At 39.3% G+C, this 16,726-nt stretch overlaps 1 protein-coding gene and 1 long non-coding RNA gene across 5 annotated transcripts in view; one reads left to right on the top strand and one right to left on the bottom strand.

The window, feature by feature from the left end:
• dpr8 (defective proboscis extension response 8) overlaps window positions 1-16,726 on the top strand; it is a 114,091-nt gene that overhangs the window by 60,160 nt on the left and 37,205 nt on the right. For all 4 annotated transcript variants that reach the window (XM_068303472.1, XM_068303470.1, XM_068303469.1 and 1 more), the window contains one exon: window positions 15,250-15,395. In XM_068303472.1, coding sequence (XP_068159573.1) covers window positions 15,347-15,395 — 49 coding nt within the window. In that variant the 5' untranslated portion in view covers window positions 15,250-15,346. The remainder of the gene's footprint in view (window positions 1-15,249; window positions 15,396-16,726) is intronic.
• LOC137581858 (uncharacterized) lies at window positions 11,951-12,325 on the bottom strand. Its single transcript, XR_011033246.1, has 3 exons — window positions 12,312-12,325; window positions 12,131-12,222; window positions 11,951-12,074 (listed from the first exon to the last, which is right to left on the bottom strand). It is a non-coding gene; the product is annotated as an uncharacterized lncRNA (long non-coding RNA).

Genomic DNA, 16,726 nt, shown 5'->3' with positions numbered 1-16,726 from the left:
GCCCTGGTTGTTGTTTACCTTATTGCTGTTGTTGTTGTTGTTGCTGTTGTTTTGGTAATTGTTGTTGTTGTTGTTGTTGAGATTGCAGGCATTATAATTATTATTTTTGGTATCGTCTCCCCCATACCACTTGCCATTTAACCCCCCTTTGATTGGCCAAAGCTTCATCAACAACAACAACACCGCCAAAATTTCCTTCAACCTCGACATTTTTCACTTGCTGAGTTCAATTCGCAAAAAAAAAAAAAAAACTAAAATATACATACATATATATTTGTTGAAAGTTGTTGTTTTTTTTTTTATGAAAATTCTTAATCACAAGCAAAGGGTGTGATTATGAGAGTGTGTGAGTGTGAGAGTGTCACTGTGTGGTTCTTTGTAAAATTTGACAAATTTTTTAATTAAACTTTTATTTGCATCACCATGCTTATACAGAGACAGAGAGAGAGAGAGAGAAAGAGAGGGAGAAATTGAATCTTTCAACTATTACTCATAATGCATAAATTTGCTCAATTTCATTTAAAGTAAAGTCTTGTAATATCCGTTTCAATTGAAACTGTCATATCGAAAGGTCATTGACCCACTATAAGCAGATACAAAGGGGGTTCAATGACCCATTTGAATTTTATATTGATGTGACTAGTCAGTCTCTATCATTCGCATCTCAGATTTCTTTTTGTAGATGAAATGACCATGCTATTGAATGGCCAGCGGTTTCATTAGCTAATATTGTGTGTGTGTGTGTGTGTGTGTGTGTGTGTCAGTGTGTTTGTGTATTCGATTCAACTAATAAACAGAGAACGATACAATACAGTGCATTCAGAAATCAGGACACTATAAAACTACAATTTCAAATCGATGATGACAAAAAACATTTGCGCTATTTGGCTTTACTCTAGCCATGTATATTCAATTTTCAGTATATTGGAAAAGTATGTATGTAATCGCCCAAGTTTGGTTGTCAGAATGGCAAAACTGAAATCAAAGTCAATATGATTAGAAACAGATTCGGAGGGAGAGGGGAATGAAAATGAAAATGGTGTAGAACGTAAGCGTAAGGCCTTCTCTCGACCCAAATTCAAATTGGAATTGTAATTTTATACAAATCGCAAATGTTGGAATCAAATCGTTGCGAGGCCAAACACCAAAGAGATGGCATGCAGTGCTTGAAATGGGATGGGATGGGATGGGGAACCCAGGAAGCAGGAGGAGTCACTATACGTGCTTTGGTTCTTACCTTTCGCTTTGCCTATCTACCGCTCCCCCTCTCTCTCTTTCTTTGTCTCTCTTGCCTTGTACGTGACAAAGTAAATCTCTTGCCACGCTGCCTACCTTAGATGTGCTCCTACTATTTCTACCTCCTCCTGATGACCACAATTTGTAGTCATTGAGTGTGCCAAGAAGGCGACGGCCATGACGACAAATGGCGGCAACGGATTTCGCCAAAGAACATTGAACGAACGAAACGAAAGCGAAAACGAGCCACTTGTGTTGTTCACTTAAATAGTTGCAAGTTAATTAAGTTAAAATATGGCCAAGCAGTGCCAGCATCATGACTACTGTGACTGCTAGAGAAAAAGACAGAGAGAAAGAGAGAGATTGAAAGTGAGAGAGAGAGAGAGGGAATAAGAGAAAGGAAACGGAAGAGTCTCTATTAAATGAAAGTGCACAACTTGAAAAGGCAAAGTTGGCTCAGTGCGCTCAGCCATCTTAGTATCCTTGGTAATACTGTGTCCTTGTGTGTGTGTGTGTGTGTGTGTGTGTAAACGTGTATGTGGCTGTGTTGTCTCTTGCTGACTAATAGCCAAGATGTATTTAAACATCCAAAGGCAAGAGCAAGATACATTTGATTACTAAAAGACTTGACAGAGAAATGGATGTACTTATACATACATACATATATCCATATATTTATACAGTGTCTGTGTGTGTGTGTATGGTATATGGCCTGCATTAGACATATCATAAGGCGTAAATTAAAGATGATTGAGAATGTACGTATATATGTATCTAGGAGCAAGCAAAGTGAATGAATGACCAAATGAGTGCTAAAACTACAAAAAGCATCAGCTTGAAGAAACTTCCACCAGCTGATGATAAGCGCAATCAACTTTTCAAGGACCCTGTGCACTTAGCTGCTTGGCACAAGTTAGATAAAGACAGACAGAGAAAGAGAGAGAAATATATGTAGGTGGAATACGCTAAAAAGTCATAAAAGAATGGAAGAACAAAGACCACAAATGGCAAATGTAAATGAACATAATTCAAAATCTGAACGAAGTTTCTAAATCATTTCAAGTAGTAACTTTTCCCTATCTTAGGCACCATATTTGAATATATAATTCGAACTATAGTAATTAGTAATGTTATTGATTAAACAGAATAGAAGGAAGGCTTTTTCCAACAATTAAAGGATATAGAATCATCATCAGCATGATGCGAATCGTTTATATAGACATTTTCTTTACACAAAGAGTATACGAATTTAAGCACGAGCGAAGTTTGTTTGTTTTTTTCTGTTTTTTCTCTGCCTTTGAAAAAATATTTCACTGTGAAAGATATTCTTGAAATATTTTTGCAAAATTCTCAAAGAATTTTATTTACACAATTTTCCTTCGAGCACTTAAGGGTAAGTGTTTTCTACTTTAACTTTTACAAAATGAAGAGAGGCAACATTTTTTCATTTTCTTGTTCTCTATTCAAGCTATTCAAGTTGATTGAACTGTAAACTTATAGTTGATCCATAATTGCCATTTCCTAATTAGTATTTAAACAAACACACACACACACACACAGACACAGCTACACAGACACATAAAGAGAATAACAAAGTTGGTTGAAAGAAAATCAGAGCACAGACAACTCAAAAGTTTAATTAGTATATGGGATAGATATATGTATGTATTTGTTGATATATATGTACACATATATTTGAATGTAACTGTATGGAGTGAAAAGTGTAATAGAGAAGCAAGAAAGGTCACAGAAATATTTGCAATTTCAATTGAAATGCAATCAAATCAAATCAAAGTGAATTAGGGCTAATTATTATTGTGTGTCCTTAGCTCTGTTGTTGTTGTTGTTGTTATATGTTTTATTTTTACTTTCTGGCCATTGCCTAACAGTAAAGAGAAATGGCCCCCACCCCCTCAACCAACCAATGGCCTCTTTAGTTCTTGGCTAAAACTTTTGCGACATAAAAATAAATGCGACTATTTTTATATGTTTGTGTTTGTGTTATTTTTCCTTTGCCGCTTTAGTTTCGTTCTTTTTTTTTTGTGCTTGTGCCTCGGTTCGGTTTTGTTCTGGTCTTTGTTGTTTTGCGAACTGATAAAAACAACGTTTGGCATTTGACAGCCGTTTGATGGTTGTGTTCTGGCTACAAATTTTGCTGTGGTTAGCAGTATTTGCCACCCTCCTGCCCCTGTCTCACCCACACAGACAAACCTAACTCTGAGCAGTATTGCGTGACAGGCATTTGTCTCCTATTGCCAACTCCCCATCAGACACTCCTCCTTTTGCTTTCTCCTTGGATGTTTCATCTTCTGCTCCTTCGTCTGCTACTTACTCTTGACTGACTGGCTGACTGACTGGATGACAGCGAAATCATTGAAATGTCACTTGTGCTGTCACTTTTGTGCGGTGTGGTAAAAGCGGGGCGTGGCTATCCCCCATCCCCCCACCACCCACTACAGTATCCAAAGTAGGCCTTCTCTGTCCCCACCATCTGTGTGTATGTGTGTTTGTGCCTCGTTTTCAATTTCAGTCGCGATTTCCCCGGGCAAGTCACTTAATGTCAGTTAATTGAGAAGCCTTCCCCCCAATTGCTGCTGCTCCTATTGCTGCTTTTAGTCTCGTTTTTGGTTTTATTTTGCATAGGATTAAAGTATTCTGAATCTGGCATATAGACGAAAGTACAAACGGATAGCCTGACTGACTGACAGACAGACAGACAGATAACGAATGGAAAAAATGAAGCTAGTAAAAATATTTTCACATTTAATCTGAACTCCAAAAAAAAAAACACACATTTTTTTCTATGTGCGTGTGTGTGTGAAAGTTTTTTCTCTCACTCTTTATCTCTATGGGGAATTTTCGTATTTTATTAATTGATATTGCATTCGTGTCATCATCTATCATCATTTTTTCTATATGGTTATTTCGCTTTCTGGTTTTATTCCTTTTTCTGGTTTGTCAAATGACTAAATTAAATTGTAAGCCTGCGGCACATGACCACCAAAAGAAGAACAAAAAAAAAAAAAAAAAAGAGTATGGAATAAACGAAATGATAAAAAGGACAAAGGCGAAACACCAACGTGGTAAAACGAGAACGAGACCGAATGAGAAAGCGTTCAGAAATGAGAAAATTCAGTTTTTCAATTGCAATTTGGCATTTGGTGTTGCGTATTGTTGTTTGCCGTTTGCCTGGCTTGTCATTTTCCATTTACGCAAGTTTTTTCAGTGCTAAGAGTGGCCGTTGAAAGAGGATCTAGAAAAGATGTTCGCAGATTAGCCATGGACTGCCTAGTGCCTTCGTTTCTGTTGGTGTCTACTGGTATTCACCTGTTATCCCAGCAGGCAGGTGTGCCTATGCGTATGTGTGTGTGTGTGTGTGTATTGCAGTTTTCCTTTACTGTTAAAAGCCTTCGTTTGGTTTGCTGGGTCACGACTGCCCCTAAAAGCATGCTGCATAATTTTTAACGCTACAGAAACAGAAACCTAAACCCATGCAAATGCATTACGTGCCCTGTGAGCGCCCCTCAACTTCACCACTTCTCCCAAGTGTTTGGCACGTGTGTGTGTATCGAATGAGTATTGCTTCCAACTAGCCTCCCAACCCCTCCGCTCCGGGTATGTGTGTGTGTGTGTGTGTGTAGAAGAGAAATATTGCCTGTCAAACATATCTTTGGCTTAATTCATGCGTTACCTTTTGCCACCTCAATGCCACGTTTGAAACCAGAATCTAAGCTCAGAAGCTCAAGCTCAATCTCGCGGCATATGGGAACGTGCGTGCCAAATAGCAGGTAAACCACACACACACGCACACACAAATGCATATACTTACATACACAAATATGGTTTCTCAATCTAAGCCATTCGACACTTCACGTGAGGTTAAGCTTATGAAAATCAAATTTCTATAGAGAAATAAACAAAATGTTTCAATATGTATGTTTATATATGTATGTATGCTAACCGACTTGGGGATACACTCACAACATTTGCAAAAAGTAATTTGAAGTTGCCTTCTTGCCACCTCGTGTATGTATCTCTGTTAGGCTTCTTTGGGATATGTCAATGTGGATATATTTCCAGGTCACAAAACACAAAATCAAAAAACCAAATCAAGAAGTCCCGTAACCCATTCCCATTCCAACCCATCGCAACCCATCACAACCCATTCCAACCCATCCATCAAGAAGTTTTTGGACTTGTCCTGCGTGTTGGATCGCATATTGTGAGATCTCGTATTTATTATTCCACTTTGTGCGGGTTAAATCAAATTTGCATATAAGACATCATCGACATTCACATCGACAGCGCTGTGAGCTCCTGTTCCTGTTCCTGTTCTTGTTGCCACTCCTTGTGGCGCGTGCGACAGTCTGGGTGGATGGATGGATGGATGGGTGGATGGGTTGCTGGTTTTGTTGCTGGCTGGCAACTTGATGAAAGACTAAAAGCTCCCGCGTATTATAATCAATAGAAGCAATGTGGATGAGGGTGCTTCTGTTTGCCCAAAAGTGGGTTTTCCTCCCAATGAGTGTGTCTACATACATATGTAGGTATGGGCGCCACTCCCCAAGCCCCCCTCATTCTACCCATGTGTGTGTGCTGCATTGAGGTTTTCACTTCAAATTGGTTTGGTTTAGTTTCCTGAATGGATTTCGGTTAGCGCGCCAAGTGATGCGGTGGCAACCAAGCCAAGTCAAGCCAACCTAAGGAGGCTTTCACTCTTTTTTCCCCCTCTCTTTTACTCTCTTTTTGTGGTGTGTGTGTGTGTGTGTGGGTGCATGAGTGCGGTAAAGTTGGGTATGTCTGTGTGTGTCTGTGTGTGTGTATGTATTCGTGTTTGCTCTCTATTTACACTTCTTTTCTTATCCTTTAGTTTTTGTCTTGTTCTTTTGTCTGTAAAAGGGGCATACTCAATTTGTTTAGATGTTGGCAACGTTACGTACCTAAATTTATATGTGTATCCTTTACACATTATTTACTTTTCGTTTTTATTGTACAAAATTATATATTATAGTATCATTTGTGAGTTTTATAAGAAATATGTATAATTAAAGAGCCATTAATTTAATTTAACTACTTCATGAGGTTGATCATTTTTAGTCTCAGACACTCCTAACTTAACTGACTCCTTAGCAGATTTCTTTTGCTTTGTGATGCCTTTAAGGATTGACTTTAAACCCGCTCAATCGCATGGTTTGACTTATTCTGAATAGATCGCTTAGTTTTTGATTTAAAGAACGAATCTTGAATTTAAAGTATATAGTAACAAGAGTAAAGGAGAATAATTGTTAATGTTTTGTATGTAAATGAACTTATGCCACTTTGTGGTTGTTTAATATTGTTGGGGTTAGTTTTCTCTTTCTATTCATTTGTTGATTTCATGTCGTTGTTATTCCTTTTTTTGGTGTGTCTGTGGAGCAATCACGGGGATTTGTTTGTGGTGAGGGGGGTAAATAAAAGAAACTTACTTAAATCAAGTTTTTGGTGTTCCTACGTAAACTTGGCTTGTTCCACTTGTGCCACATGTTGTACTCTTACCCGTTGTTGTTGTTGCTCTTGTATTAACTGCGAGTGTGGCCCGTAACTAATATAAACATGCAAGCCAGCGGGCAGAATACCCCTTAAACACACACACACACACACACACGCATCACCCCTCTCGTATGTGTGTGTGTCTAAGTTATTGAAGTTGATTGTGGCTGCTGTCCTTGTTTAACTGGCTGCAGGGCTGAAGTAAAGTAAGCGGTTTGCTCGATAGAGGAAGAAACAACTTGGAAACGGAGTGTGTATGTGTGTGTGCGTGTGCCTGCAAAGTGCGGGGAAGTGAAAGGAGTCCACAAAATGCGTGCACGTTATATTTGCTGATTGAAGTTCTAAGCGTTGGCCAAATTAAATACAGCAAACTGGGCAGCAAACTAAGACAAGAAGAAGAACAACAAGAACAGACGAAGAGCAAGAGAGAAGAAATGAAGAGCACACATCTACATACATACACACATACATACATACATACACATATATCAAATATGTAAATGACAGTGCTAAACGGCAGCCATGTAGACTCAACTCAACTCAATAAACTAACAACAGCAGATGAAATGGCACATGGTGGGAGGGGGAAAAATCGGGTGACAGTGGTTAGAGGGGAAGGCCGAGGGATTTGTAATGTATGAAGGCAAGAGGCAAAAAAAATGGCTTGGTTAGGGAGCATGGACGTAGAAGTTGGTAGAGGTTGAAAGATGATCAGGTTTTGAGGTTTCGTTCAGTTTACATCACCTACCCCCTTCTCCTTAAATCGTTACTACGTCCTTGGGCGAGAAAGAAAAATGAAGACAGACAGAGATAGAAGCTAAGCCAAAGAAAAAGAGACAGTGCGTGAGAGAGAGAGAGAGAGCGAGAGAGGGAGAGATGAAGATGGAGATACAGTCTGGTAACAAAGCGATGCTACTTCATTAAAAGCGTTTGATGTTTGTCTCCGCATCTCTCCAACTGTGTGGTTGTGTGCATGTGTGTGTGTGTGTGTGTGTGAGTGCGTAGGTCACACATATGTCACGTATTTGTCTGATTGTGTGGCTTGCAAAGAGAGAAGAAACCGAAATGGGAAGAAAAAAAAACGAATGTTATATTTTTTTGTGTATTTAATGAAAATTGCGCAGGTTGCAGCAGCAGCAGAAGCAGGCAGAAAAACGAAAACGAAAAATAAGAGAATAAAAGGCCGAAAAAAAAGAAAAACACATCCGCACACAAATACATTTGCACTCACATGTACACGTTTTCGGTTTCGTTTCTTGCTCTCCCCAGCCATTTGGTTTTCTCAGTCTCCCTTTTCTCTCCCTCTAGGTAGAGATCTTCTTGCTTCGGCTTGGCTTACCCTTTCCACCTGAAGCATACACTCAACTGAAAGTTGCACTTTTTCTTTTCCTCTTCGTCTTTCCCTTTGTGTGTGTGTGTGTGTGTGTTTGTGTTTTTAGTTCGTTTTGCAATTCTGCGACACATTTCAATACAAAAACCACTGCAAAAAATTCAACAAAACACACACACACACACATGTATTTATATGAAACTGACTGAAATTTATGAACGGCATTTGTTATGCTCTAACTGATATAATGCAAGGGATGTTGGACACATTTCTTTGATACTCTTCACGGATATTTTTAGCTGATTAACTCTGTGATGAAAGAGTATCATAGAAGAGGAAAAGGGTGGGGGAGGGACGATGCAAAAAAAAGGGAATCTGAACGTGCGTTCCACTTACGCAGCGACGACTCCAACGAAACGACTTTGGACTACGTTGACGATGCTGGCGACGCTTTTAGCAGTCGCATTATGCATGCAGCAATGTCGCTTGTATGTGTGAGTGTGAATGTGAGTGTGTGGGTTGACTTCAGCAGCAGCAGCAGCGGGGGGAAAGAAAGAAAGAAAAAAACACTCACTCACACACACACACACACACACACACACACACACACAGATTCAAAGTAGGGCATGGCACTTAATTGAAAAACTTTTATGCGGTCGACAACGCAGCAAGCCAGCAAATGACAGAGAGCCAGAAAGACGGAGACAGAGAGCGAGTGAGTGAGTGAGAGAGAGAGATAGCGAGTGAGATGGAAAAAAAGAGAAAAAAAGGGCTAGCAGAAAACGGACAGAACTAACACCTCTTCTACTTTGGCTACTGCTGAGGCTGCCTCTAACCTTCGGCTTGGCAATAAAAGATAGTTTATTATGGCCATGGCCAAAACAAAAGGCTTTTGTTCTTACACACACACACACACACACACATACATATATAAATAATTCTATTACTTATGTGGCTAGGCATGTCTATTCGTGTATATACACAAATGTCAAATTAGTTGCCTGAACAAAGTTTAAAAGTGAATTTTAATAAAAATTTAATTATCGATATTTTTGATGGTTTTCCTTTTTAGATATTTTCATCTATTTCTTAGCTATGTACATAGTTTTCCATACATTTTGCAATTTTTGTTTTGTTGTCTTTGCGCTTGACAAAGTCCACACAAATACACACACGCACACACACACACATTCGCATAGTTTATGTCAATTCATGCGTATACATAATAATCACATACATTACGTATACGCCATGCATACACTTAATATTTTACATATCATTTTATTTGTGTGTGTGTGTGGTTTTTTTTCTTCTTCTTGATTTGCAATTTTTATATTTGCATTTCGCATTTGCCATTTTCACAGCTGCTGTTGATGCTTTTGATAATACAAAAATTATTGAAATATTGAAAACGAAAATGTTTTCCAATTGAAATTCATATTTAATTATTGTTTTCTCCATGCCAGACGATGACTTGAATATTTATTAGCTGACAAAATATTTACAAAAAGTAAAGTGTGAAGAATAAATATTAAAACATTCAATCAGATCTAATAGAGAGAGAAAGAGAGCACGATAGAGAGAGTGACAGAGAAAGGTAGTGAGCTAGAAAGTATCTATATAGAGATATAAGCAATGCAATGAAATTTTCTCATTTCATTTGACGATTGGTGGGATTCGTTGATTTTAATTACAAAATATCTCGTTTAACGTGGAATTCATTTTCGTAGAGTGTGTGCGTGTGCGTTTTTGTGTGAGACCTTTTAGGTAAATTCCTATTATCGTTGCCCAACTCTCTCACCCTCTCTCTCTCCTTTGGTATCCCATACCTTTCGGTATGAGGCAACTTCCAATTGGCATTCCATAGAGTCATCAACTTCTGCTTCTGCATTCCTGGCGATTTTTGCCAATCTATTCGCATTGCCGTCTCTTGCCGTCGCTTTATCTTTCACGCATTCGAAGTGGCATCTTTTCAGCGCGTGCTTTGCATATTGTGTGTGTGAGTGTGTGTGTGTGGGGCAACATTGAACTATGCCACACACAGGTGTATTGCATGACCCTCTCATCACTTTGCTTCTTAGTTTGTTAGCCTTTTGTTGTCTGAAAACAAAAGATCCCTAGCTCGGGCTAAGCCTATCGTCCTCATGGAAGCTGGTAATATAGTGCCCATGAACGAGCGAGAGAAAAACAGCAACTTGTTTAGCTACTACTTTCTCCATATAATGAGGACCAACATTTTAATTGGATATGCATTACAGAAACCAAGCATCACTCAATAGAATGAATTTCGGTTTGGGTTATCTGTGAAAAAGGAAAAGGAAAATAAGTCGAAATTGAGATATTCTCATAGCGAAGCAGAGAGAGCGAGAGTGAGGTAGTTGGAGTGAGAGTGAGAGAGTGAAAGATGGGAGCAGTGGGATGTTAATGTCACTTACTCACACACACACATACATACATACATACATACATAAATGCAGTGAGTGCAATTTTCTGTCAGCTTCATCAGCCGCACATTTGCGGCAAATGAAATGGTAGAAGAGAAAAATCATTACGATTTGAATGCCATGAAATGCATTTTGTTCGTTTCGCAGCGTTTTTGTGGTCGGTGAAAGGATGTCGAGGGAAGTGAGAGAAAGAACCGAGAGTAGAAAGACTCGAGAGTGGTTAAGGAAGCATAAAAACTTTACTCCTGCATTCTCCTTTCCATGTCTTTTACGAAATAATAAACTTAACTGTGACTGACAAGACACCACGCCTTCACACCACACAACACCCCAACCACCCGAACCCACCTCTCGATCTAAACACACAAAAGGCGTCAGTTGTATGTGGTATGGTCAGTTAAAAAGGAAACAACATTCCAAAAAGCTAGTGGGGCGGGGTCAGAAGCCCAGCATGTTGGCATTGCTTCTTTAGCAACCGTCCCACCCAAGTGCGGCTATGACTTACTCTCTCTCTCTCTCTCTATCTGTCTCTTTCTCTCTCCCCCTGAAATCTCCCCGAATCAAGCAAGAGAAACAATCAAATTCAGCTCAACGACAAGCACTTGACTTACATCCAAGACCATCGAAGTCTTTGCTTTGAAGTGAATCGAAAGGATGCAAACTGCAGTTGAAATGTTTTCACATCAACCCGACCTTCAACCCCCCTCCCCTCAGCGTCTTATCCTTGCTTACCCACTTGCCTTCTACGCCATAAACTTAGCTCAACTCAACTGAACTCAATATCCTTGGCCATAGCCAAGACCCTCGCGCATTCTGTCCAAATGCCCAATAGAGGAATGTTTTTTCTTTACAACCAAACCCCCATCCACCCTTGTGTATATGTAGTACATGTGTATACGTGTATATGTACGTACACCCTGCACTTGGAGAAAAGTTCATTGAAATTTTATTTGAGCATTGGCTCTAAGTGACTGTCCTGGCCTGTCTTGGCCTGGCCTTGCCTTGCCTTGCCTTGCCAAAGGCAAATCAAATCGGAAACACAATCTTAAATGCAGTTTTGGCCAACAAGAAGGATGCTCTGCGGCATTCAGAATGCTCGATTGTTGTCACACAACAAATTGATGAACCATTTGAAGATATCGAATCAAATCAAAACAATTAACTAACAAATAAAGCAAGTTTATTATCTATTGAGTAATAAACTAAGAGGCTCAGAGAATCCAACCAAACTTTGGTTATCTGTGTGCCATTTCAGTTTGAGTATCAACAAGTTGATTTTTAATTTATCACTTAGTCTTCATAGTTAGTTTTTCATCGAAATCTGATTAGTATATGGACTAAGCATAGATTATGTGAACCTTTTTTTGGTCTGAGCTACGTATACGCCGTGTTGCACGCGCATTGAGTTGGCTTGATTGATTGTATAATTGTCTTAATATACATATTTATTTTTCTTTCCCCTTTTCTCTATTCTGTATCCTTGTTCTCCTTGTCTTGCTTTTGGTTTTCTCTTCCAATTCACTTTTGTGGGTAATCTATTAAAAATGTGAATTTAATGCCTTCTTAATATCCATTCAACACACTCACTTACTCGGTCTCTCGCTGACTGATGAATGGTAAGCGATATGAAAACACAATTTAAGGCCAACCACACACACAAACACACACACACGCATACACACCCTAGAAAGAGATGGAGAGAGAGAGAGAGAGAGAGGAGGGACAAGACAAGGCAAATGTAACTCAATATTCCGTTTTCGCCGCCAACCTACAATTTCTCCTTCTTCCCTCTTATAATCCTTTCGACAGAGTGAATTATTTTTTCTTGTTTCTTTTTCCTCTACTTTATTTTTCTTTGCTTCATTCGCCCGGGTTATTTATGGGCGCAGCTGTCGTCCCAAAAGGAGGAACATTAAAAATGTCAAATTATCTTGTAAATATTTTTCCATTTGAAATTTCATTTGTCAGACGTTCTTAAAAATTTCAAATGAAAATTAAAAGCCAATTAGATTGCATCATAACTCACATGACCCAGGCCCTAACTAAGACAACTCCATAAAGGCCAATCATTGCATTTGCCTGGCCAGGACTTTGCCAAACGCTGGCGGGGCAAATAATAAATCGAAAAAGCGGGGCAGAGAGAAGGAAGGAGAGAATAAAAGGCAAGCCCGCGGAACAAAATAACAATTCAGCTTTTAATTTCATTGCTTTGAGCACTCTCTGGGGGATTCGCATGATAAATGCTCACAGACTAAAGAACCAAAGGGACACGACTTAGGGCCAGCGAGGAGGTGAAAATACACCAAGTTCATTCACACTCAAAACTCGATCTAAAAATTGTTATAAATCGATTGCTTTATAAAGCAAAACAAATAATCGATAAACCTCAATGTTTTCCTTTCTTGGGCCTGAGAGAATCGATTTCCTTTTGTCTTGCATTGCTTTTAATGAAATTTGAAATGCCTTGGATTTTGGTTTGGGGGTCAACCATCACGCCCACGCCTCCAGTCAGCATTCCCACCCCACCCAATCCACTCCTTTTCTGGCAGCCATTTTGCATTTGCCTCGGCATTTTAATCTAATTTCAATGTTCTCACCCAAAACAAACAAATAAAAGCGTCAGGATGGCAAACGAAGCGGAAATGTTGAAAAGTTTTTCTTTCGGGTTTTTTGTTTTTCCTTTCGTTTTGCTTTCTTCTTTTTGAATTCATCGTTCTTGATTGTTATTTTATTTTTACTTTTCCTTAAGGTTTGCGATTAAGCCGAAATTTCGCGTGCAACATTTTGTGGTCAGTGTGGTGTGAGGTGGTTGAGGAGGGGAGGGACCTCTCATTCTCTTCTTTGGTGGAAAATTCATTCATTCATTGTTTCATTCAATCTCTCTTTCTCTCTTCTTATTTCTTCTCCCAACTTCTTTAGCTGGCTAAATGTCTGTCAAAGCGGTAAAGTTAATGTCAATTCTTAAATGCACTCAATTAGCTTTGATTAAATGGACAACCAACAAAAAAAAAATAATACCATGCCCTACCCCTCCCCCCTCCTACACTCTTTATTATTGCCATAAATTCAGATTAGTTCCGGCATTGTCGCTTATTCGTGGCCAATTGGCAAGGAATTTCCATTTAACTGAATTGAATTCAGCAAAGTTTATTTCGGACATCAAATTCAAAGCTCACAAGTAAAATTTATTAGCCGCAGAGCGACCATTTGATACCCTTTTTTGATTATGAATGCTGAGCTTGGGATTGAGGACTTGAACTGAGCTTTTCTTGGCCTTCTCTGAGGTTAAGAGATATAAGTTTATGTTTCTATTTTGAAACTTTGTTTGCTACAGAGTATAACGAGTTCGTCACTAACAAATGTCTTTTTTTTCTAATGCTTTTGGCTTTGACTAGGCCAGCCCTGGCCTGGCTCATATTTGTGTTTTCTATGCTTTTTTTGTTTTTGCTTTTGCTGTTGGTGTCTTTGTGATTTGCATTTTGCAGCTGCTTTTTGGGGTGCCTAATTAAGATGGCCAACTATGCAGGCACCGGGACACTGCAGAACTAATGCAGGATGGAATGTAGTCTCTCACTGACCTCTCATCCTTTTTGACTCCCCCGCCAGCTTTTTGTGCCTTTGTGTGTCTGCTTTGGCCGGCTTATTATCTCATCTAGTTTACGGGACTTTCCCTTGACTCGAACTCTGGTTAAATGAAATGAATTCAAGCCGTATAATGAGCACAAAGTAGAGTTCATAATTTCTCTCTATTTTTCGCAATAAAAGGAAAAAAAGAGGAGAAAATGTAGCCACAGTTGGCTTAACCACCATACCATGTTGTTGGCCCTTTTCTCTCTCTCTTTCTGTGTCTCCGTTTTTGGCCATGCATCTTGGAGATTTTTTAATAATATAATTTCGCACATTTCTCGCTAGAGAAATGAGAAATTTTTAATTGTTGCACGCTGTCGACACATCCGGATGAGCAAGTGAAGCGCCAGCAGCAAAATGAACAAACAGGACTCGCACACACACACACACACAGAGGATCTACTTCAGGATAAGCAGAAGGGCCAGCGGGCATCATCTGCATCCCTTTCTCTTACTCTCTCTCTCTCTCTCTCCGTGTGTACTGTTTGTTAATGTGGCCATTGTGCTGGTTGGTTAACAAAACCAATTTGCCTTAGTGTATATTTTTATATGCACTTTTGGTTTGGTTTTTGTTTTTCTGTATGAATATGTGTCTGTGTGTGTGTGTTTTTTTTTAGTTTATTGTTTGCGGTTTGTCAGTTTGTTTGTTTGTTTCTCCTTTCCTCCTCTCAACTCTTTGTCCTCTTTTGTGCCATTTCTCTGTATTTCTCTCACTTTCATTCTGTTTGTTTGTCGCTTGTTGATTGCGTTCTTTTTTTCTGTGTGTGTCTGTGTGTGTGTGGCTATAAAGTTCTGCCTAGTTTTGTAGCCAGTTTTCTGCTTTCTCTTTTCCCCCACTTGTTTCCCCTTATCCATCTGTTTGTTGAGGTCATCACGAGTTGCGTTTTAATTGCAATTTGCTGCGGGCTTCTTTGCCGAAAGCAGCCAACACACAAGCAAATGGTCAAGCCTCGAGAAAAAAAAAAAGGTTTTAAGGTCGGAAAGGTATTTCCGAAAGTTATTAATATTTCATTGTTGGATGGATGGAAAAACTTTTATCAATTAGTTGTAATTAATTTGTATTTTGACCTTTTTTCATTGCAGGCAGCTACCACTGACTGACCCAAAAAGAGTTCCTGATCTCAACCAACCAGCCAAAAGGACAACAGAAGAGTGAGAGCGAGAGAGAACAAAGTCAAAAATGTCATCCAATTGGCTACTATATCTGGGCCTTGTCTGGCTACTAACAGGTAAGCATCTTATGACCCAAAATGCAAATCCCTTAAAGCATGTCTACGCTCTCCTATAGCCAATTACTGGGCGCTCTCTTACATCTATATCCACATGCTATGTATATATTTTTTGTTGTTTTTATGCAATTTGGAGTTGGGCCAGCAGTTGGGTCGGCTTCGGGCTCGGATACCTCCTTCTGTTGGCTTGAGTTTCATTCTTCTCTCCGGCTTCTTCCTGGTAATACTTTCTGCATGCGCGGCACGTAAAAACAATTTCGTCTTGGCTTGGGCTTCGCGAAAAAAAAAAAAACGAAAACGAAAACCGTTGTGAAAGTCTCTGTAACTCAAGTCAGGGCTGGGCTTTTACTTTCTTCATTCACCCGTCCACCCGCTGCTCCCCCCTTCATTCTTGGCAGCTGGGAACGAGACATCATCATCATCATCTACTTGCCATATTTTTCCACCTCAGCTCCGTTCGCCTCCTACGCATTCTACGTCTCATCTTCATTCAGTCTTCTTCCGTCTTCCTTCTACAACTGCAGCTAAAAATTGTTTTATATCATCTTCTCAGCCATCTATTTTATAAACTGAAATTTAAAATAACAAGCCGTAAGCGTGCTTTGATTATTGTGGGCGTGGCATCAGCCCACTTTTATTCATGCCATACGTTCGTCCATCCATCCATCCATCGATGGCATTGCAATAAAATAAAGGCAACATTTCAGCGCATTGCAAATTGCAAATTGAGCAGAAAAACCAATGGTGTGTTCGGCTGAGTTGGAGGAGTAGTCGATAACGTTGCTTTGAAAAAATTGTAGTGTAAAAGTGGTTTAGTGGTTGGATGGTGGGCATAACCCACCTACCTACCCACCTACCTAGTTCATGTGGATGGGCATGTCCTTCTATGTCTATAAGGCACAATACACAAATGCTCGTTAAAAAATATGAGTAGTTCAATTGCACTCACAAGGATTGATAGCTCGAAAGGATTCACCTCGCGTTTTTCTCAACATTTTCTGCAAAAACAAAATATGTGAAATTCATGCTACACATACATACACATAACATGGGCAACCATCTTTAATATGGGGCAATTACTTTTACAAAATAAACTCCAATTGAAATTTAATCATAATCTAAACTATCAGTGTGAGTAATATCTATTTCATTTGGCATAGTCTTGAAGACACAGATTAGCTGTTTTTATATATACTTACACTTGGATGTAGAAAAATGAAGGAAGATGGAAAATTGATGGAGTGCTGGCAAAGAAATTTTCATCTAAACGAATTTGAATTCCAAAGCGTGCAGAAATTTACTTGAAACGGCAAAAATGTCATCAGAGAAGA

This window comes from Drosophila tropicalis, unplaced genomic scaffold (assembly GCF_018151085.1).
Source record: "Drosophila tropicalis isolate 14030-0801.00 unplaced genomic scaffold, ASM1815108v1 contig_158, whole genome shotgun sequence".
NCBI lineage: Eukaryota > Metazoa > Arthropoda > Insecta > Diptera > Drosophilidae > Drosophila > Drosophila tropicalis.
The sequence above is the reverse complement of the archived record's forward strand: the minus strand, read 5'-3'. Positions and strand labels throughout refer to the sequence as shown.